The sequence below is a fragment of the Colias eurytheme genome, chromosome 13, assembly GCF_061535395.1.
Source record: "Colias eurytheme isolate Ceu_HAF_F1 chromosome 13, ilColEury1 Martin Lab GWU primary, whole genome shotgun sequence".
NCBI classification, from domain to species: Eukaryota; Metazoa; Arthropoda; class Insecta; order Lepidoptera; family Pieridae; genus Colias; species Colias eurytheme.
The window spans coordinates 732,951-739,707 of NC_142992.1; the positions used below are offsets into that span (position 1 = coordinate 732,951).

Consider the following 6,757-nt stretch of genomic DNA (forward strand, 5'->3'; position numbering starts at 1 on the left):
AAAACATGAATAAAGAGGAAATATTACAAAATCTCTCTAAAGTCTAAATGTATGCGATTCATTCTAATTCTATGTTAAAAATAGTTCTATCTAAAAATTCAGAAAATCTTTTATTTCTAAATAATAATTTCTAAATACTAATCGCAAATAAACACAAATACACGTACGTTAAAATCATATCATTCTATTTATACTAAGTTTAATTAACCGAAACACACAAACACATCACAAGACAAACAAGGAATTGAGGGTACTTTAAGCAGTATTTTGGTATGAAATTAAATCGGTTATATTAGTATAGGGAACCGGCTTATTAAGTTTTGTTTGTTGTATTTAGTTTTCAATTTAAATAGAACTTATATAAGTTGGATTTCATATGAGTTTATATTAATGGAGCGAGTAATTCTACACTTTTGAGATTAAACGATTTTAAAGTTAAATATTAGATTAGTGTTTAAGTATAATAGTTGCTTCCAAACGAATGAACCGATTTTAGTGTTATTTTTCTTATTTACATGTTATACAAATATATGTAAATTAAATGGAAGTTATTAAATTCATAATGTAGAAGCATTTCATTCTCAGGGGACATCCCTACTAATATTATAAATGCGAAAGTAACTCTGTCTGTCTGTCTGTCTGTTACGCTTTCTCGCTTAAACCTCTGAACCGGTTTTGATGAAATTTGGCACAGACAATCTTTAGACCCTGAGAAAGAACATAGGCTACCTTTTATTAAAACACCACGCGGGCGGAAGCCAGCCCCCCTAGACAAGTGGCTTTCTATTAGCGTGAAGTTCAATAGAATAGATTATGAATATATGAGATTGACGTTTGATTACGACGACGACGACGATTGATTACGTCAATCTCATACATTCATAATCTATTCTATTGAACTTTACGCTGATAGAAAGCCACTTGTCTTGGGGGGCAGTTTATTATAAACCAGAAATAATAATCAAATTATAATTAGTTAATCTTGAACTATCTCATTCATAATTGTAACGGACAGTAATATGTGTTCTGTGGTAACGGACGTGACGTCGCCTGTCACCGCCGTCAAGCCAAGCCGCCATGTTGACATCCCCTCCTGCCAGCCGCCATGCCACCGCCATGCCTACCAGCCAGCCACGCGGAGGGGATAAGCCTATATATTAGCTTGCCATTGCTAAACGTGTATTATTCTTGTTAAAACTTTCAAAATAAATAAGTGTGTCGTTACGCTGCAATTTTATTTTCTCCATTGCTTCACAAATCAGAAGTGGGATGAAACGACGTCGACCACAAGTTTGTCGACCTCCTGACGAATCAATGTCGGAGGAAGATGAGGGTACTTCTTCACCGCCTGCACGGAAGTTGCTCAAGAATCTGCTGGAAAAAGAAGTAGTAAAGGCTTTACGCAACCTGGAAGATGACCCCCAAGCTCCAAATAAGTCAAAAGTCCATCGTGCTGCATCTTTAATCCCGGAATTTGACCCTGATAGTGAGGAATGCACGGTACAAGCATGGATTCGTAAAATTGACCAAATTGGGGAAATAAATGGATGGGACGATACAACTAAATCATTTTACCTACAAGATAAGCTGCGAGGTCAAGCAAAGAAGTGGTATAATCGTCTAGAGAACTACGATTACACGTGGGAACAATGGAAGGATATGCTATTGCGAGCATTTCCTCGATATCGCGATTATGGAAACATGCTTGAAGAATTACTACAAAGGAAAAAGCAACCTACAGAGACGATGACAAAATACTATCAAGATAAAATCGCCATGTGCTTCCGGTGCAAGTTATCCGATAGCGCCAGCGTTTCCTGTATCATTCGTGGTCTGCCACTATCGCTACAACCTAACGCTCGAGCCTTCCAATGCCACACGCCAGGAGAGCTTTACGAAGGATTTTTATGTGCACTTGACGACTACCGTACTTTACCTATCGACACAAGGTTTCATAAAAATTTGGTGAGTAGGCCATCTCACCTGGATAAAAAGTCAATGCCACCCAATGTCGAAACAGACCCGTGTCCGAGATGCAAGAAAACTGGTCATTTACTGCGTGATTGCTCCCTACCTGACACACGTACATGTTATAAATGTGGAAATAAGGGACACATTGCTTCACGTTGTTCTACAATTGCCACGGAAAATAGAAGATCTATCTCAACCGACAACATAAAAGAAGTAAATGTACTACGCCCTTATAATGAAATATACAAAAAGGTCGTTAAAGTCGATGGCATCCACGTGAAAGCATACATTGATACCGGCAGTCAAGTTAACGTTTTAAACGAACAAGTATCGAACGCATTGTCATTGGATGTCAAACCGACGAGTGTCATTTTAAAAGGATTCTCCGGTGGACTCTCAACGAGTCGTGGAGAAGTCGAATTTCAATTAGAAATTGACGGTATAACCATGAAATGCCACGCCTACTTGTCTAGCATCAAAATGGCCGATGTTAATCTTTTAATCGGTCAGCCTGTCATCAACAGCGAAGGTATGACATTGACAGTTAGCAAAGGCATAATCAAATTTAATCGTACTCAAGATCCCAATCCCATTTGCGATATTGAGGCTATCGAAGACCATGATCGCTTTAAAGTCGTCACAGTCAACGAAGAGAGACTTCCACCTGGCTCTTCCATCATTCAAGTGCGGGTTCTCGGAAATAAGGTCGTCAACGATGCGGTTACACCGCCTCGGCATCATGAGCTGCAGGGAGTGGCCTACTCTCTTCCATCCACCCTGCTCACTGGTGAAGACGGGTACATCAAAGTCATCAACATGGGCTGCGAGGTTATCGTGTGGCCGCCGGGAGAGGTCCTAACCAGGGCTGAAAGTTGCCAGGAGTCTCCACTACAGCCAAATAGCCAGGTACTTACCCTTGCTTGCCATAGATTTGCCAATTATAATGCTAATAATAAAGCTTACTAGTGATCAGCCTATTTACCGCCAGCCTTATCGATTATCGCATAGCGAACAAGCAGTAGTTCAGTCTTAAGTGATTTATTAGATGCCGAGATTATCAAAGAGTCTGAATCTAGTTATGCATCTCCGGTCATTTTAGTCAAAAGGAAAAACGGTGACAGTAGGATGTGTGTTGATAACCGTGCCTTAAATGCTATTACCGTAAAAGATAGATTTCCATTGCCAAACATAGACGATCAGGTTTCGAAATTAGCGGGCCACAAATATTTTACGAGTTTAGATATGGTTCAAGGCCATCATCAATAATTACGTGTTAATAACACCTCAGGGTCATTTCGAGTACACTCGTATTCCATTCGGTTTAGCGAACGCGCCATCCGTTTTTATGCGGTTGATAAATAAAATAGTTGAATCTGTAGGTAGAACTAAAAATAATAATGTTAAAAACAAACATGGTAAACGTGAAATTTTGGCATTTCTAGACGATTTACTCTTACCCTCGAATGACGTTATGTCAGGCGATATTTTGCAAGCGGTACTTGTCAAACTTGAAGTAGAAAATTGAAAATTAAACATGAGTAAGTGTTCGTTCTTGCAAAATGAAATAACGTATTTAGGTCATAAAATATCGGCTAAGGGTATTCAACCGGGCGATTCAAAGTTATTAGCGGTGTCTCGTTTTCCAACACCGACCACCATAGTGTGCGTCAATTTATCGAGTTGTGTAGTTATTTTCGTAAGTTTATTTACAATTTTGCTATCATTGCCCGCCCTTTAACCGATTTAACTAAAAAGAAAGCTTCGTGGATATGGAGTAGTGATCAAAACAATAGTTTCGAACAATTAAAAAAGTGTTTGTGTTTCGAGCCTGTGTTAGCTTTGTACGATCCTGTGCTTTGTGTGTAAATTAGGAATAGCAGATTGATGGTACGTTGCGACCCGTTTTATATTTTAGTAGGGTGACAAGTAAAGAGGAAAGCATGTATCATAGTTATGAACTTGAAACTCTTGCTGTTGTAGAATCCTTGCGTCATTTTCGCGTATATATAGTAGGAAAAAAGGGTTAAGATTGTTACTGATTGTACAGCAGTCCGCGCTACGCTTACAAAACGTGACATTATACCACGTATCGCAAGGTGGTGGCTTTCTTTACAAGATAACGATATAAGCGTAGAGTATAGGCCGGGGGAACGAATGAAACATGTAGATGCGTTAAGTAGACATCCAGTAGACACTATGAACGTGAATCGTCTCGAAGTAGCGGATTGGTTTTATATGGTGCAATGTCAGGATACTAAAAGCGAGCGCTAGAATGAAACGTAACTTCGATAGGAAACGAAAATCCGCTCACATAAATATGAAGGGTGATTTATTGCTAACGCGTCAAGCACCTACTTGTTCAGCATCCAAAGTTAACACTAAACTTGACGACTTGCATTCCGGTCCTTATGTCGTAACAAAAGTATTGGGCAATGATAGGTACCAAATTAGAAGTATATAGAGTTTTAGTGGGTTAGTAGCTGCAGATTCGTTGAGGCCCTATAAAAGTATTGTTACAGTTTCTGATAGTGCTAGCAGTTCGGATGAGCAAATGGAAACCGAAGATCTTATTGATTTATTAGAGAGCTAATTATTTTTGTTGTTCCTGTGGGAACAACTGTTTCAGGATGGCCGAGTGTAACGGACAGTAATATGTGTTCTGTGGTAACGGACGTGACGTCGCCTGTCACCGCCGTCAAGCCAAGCCGCCATGTTGACATCCCCTCCTGCCAGCCGCCATGCCACCGCCATGCCTACCAGCCAGCCACGCGGAGGGGATAAGCCTATATATTAGCTTGCCATTGTTAAACGTGGATTATTCTTGTTAAAACTTTCAAAATAAATAAGTGTGTCGTTACGCTGCAATTTTATTTTCTCCATTGCTTCACATAATATAAAGTAACATATACAATCTCTATAAAAATAAGGTAAAGTTCTCTACATAAAAAGAAAATTATGATTTACTTTCACATAACAAAAAGATCGTATCAGCAATCCGACAGAATAAGTAAAACGTAGACTTCACGTAAAAGGATTTCTCGTAAAATTCTAAAACTAGATTCACTATTAGGCGACGTCGCAAAAAATTAAGACGAATGACAATAAAAGTCCCTAGGGATTCATGGATACAGTTTGGAAGGTTAGACTGCGTTCACTGAGGTTAAGGTTTTATAGATTGACTAGCGGTCCGCCCCGGCTTCGCCCGTGGTACATATTTCGCGATAAAAGGTAGCCTATGTTCTTCCTCAGGGTCTACAGATTATGCTAAATTTCATCAAAATCGGTCCAGTAGTTTATGCGTGAAAACCATACATACATACAAACCTTTCCTCTTTATAATATTATTATTAGTATAGATGAGGTATTGTAATTGTACCTGATGTTAAATTCGGGAAAATAGATTGTTATTCGATTAATAGTGTTTTTGCTTACGAAATAACATCTGATTTTGGTTTTAATAATATAAACAGTTTCATGGCTTAGTCATTTCAAAAGTTTTTTTTTTGTAAAATATACTCTGAACCTAAATAGGAAAAGTATATAGACAAAAGTTAAATCATGACAGTTGTAGTCCATAATAATTTAATTTATTCACTGAGAGTTTTTCAAATCACAACACACTGTTAAATATACAATAGAACAAAAGCTTTTGTGCTAAATACGAAAAGATTATGATAAACGTGAAAACAGTTCACAACATTAATTTTAATTCAGAAAAGTTTTGCATTTTGCAAATCACAATATCAAAAGAAAGCCTAAAGAAGTCTCACTGTATATTGCAGCTAAAAGTCCAGTGTAAACGTATCTTAAAGACATTATAGAACAAAGGGCGACTGTAATTGAGGTCCCATCCTTACGGAATGAGATTTTACGAAAAAATCCCCCCGAATTCAATTAAATGTCTTTAAAACTTTACCTAATGCCGCTGTAATTGGTACATTTTGTCACTTCCTCCTCGTAAAATTCCAAAAACTTGTTCAATTTAATCAGTATTCAATTAAGATTACATTAAATGAAAATAGACTTAATGACCTATATATTAGGATATGTATTTGATTGTTCTACTGATAAAAATTTCAGGCGTATAGGAAATTGTGGACTCTGAACAGCGAAAGTATCAAACTTTGTTGATTAATCACACGAAATAGATAATGAAATTAATTAATGTAAGGCACTTTGAAATTGATTCCTACGCGCTACGGAGCCTTCATTACGCACGTGTAAATACAGAAATACAGGTAATAAACTAGCAACACATCATTTAAGGTAAGTCAAAACAGCCTCAACGACCTCCTGGTCGGAAAAAGTGAAAAAGGCTGAATACTAATATTACAAAGCTGAAGAGTTTGTTTGTTTGTTTGAACGCGCTAATGTTAAAAACTACTGGTCCGATTTGAAAAATTCTTTCGGTGTTAGATAGCCCATTTATCGAGGAAGGCTATAATGCTATATATCATCACGCTAAGACCAACAGGAGCGGAGCACTGCGGGTAAAACCGCGGGGCACAGCTAGTACTAAATAGAATTAGTATGCAAATTCCTAATTCTTTTTATATAATAGAACATAAGTATTAGGTATATCTACTTACTATATACATAATTTGCCTGAAAGAGCTTTCCAGAGTTCTGAAGGGCTACTAAATTTCAATCAAGAGAGTTTAAGACGGGCTGGTACATTATCTTCACGATGGATTGTTTTAACGATGTTTTCTGTGATACCGTGAGCGTAAATAAAGGTCATTTATAACGATGATGATGTAAATTATCCTAAATATACATGATAGCA

The 6,757-nt window shown here is 37.7% G+C and overlaps 1 protein-coding gene across 2 annotated transcripts; it reads left to right on the forward strand.

The window, feature by feature from the left end:
- Positions 1-1,000: 1,000 nt before the first annotated feature.
- Positions 1,001-4,828, forward strand: LOC149903189 (uncharacterized). 2 transcript variants are annotated; one of them, XM_090108748.1, is made up of 2 exons: positions 1,001-2,877; positions 4,598-4,828. In XM_090108748.1, exons 1-2 carry the CDS (start codon positions 1,270-1,272, stop codon positions 4,610-4,612), a joined length of 1,623 nt encoding a protein of 540 aa, XP_089964874.1. In that variant the 5' UTR covers positions 1,001-1,269; the 3' UTR covers positions 4,613-4,828. The 2 variants fall into 2 exon arrangements, 1 of the variants encoding a protein (XP_089964874.1); XR_016457397.1 differs by lacking the exon at positions 1,001-2,877 and adding an exon at positions 3,674-3,858.
- Positions 4,829-6,757: the final 1,929 nt, after the last annotated feature.

What these genes read in the sequence shown, in the direction of transcription:
- LOC149903189 (XM_090108748.1), top strand. Translation starts at nt 1,270, where the DNA reads ATGAAACGACGTCGACCACAAGTTTGTCGACCTCCTGACGAATCAATG.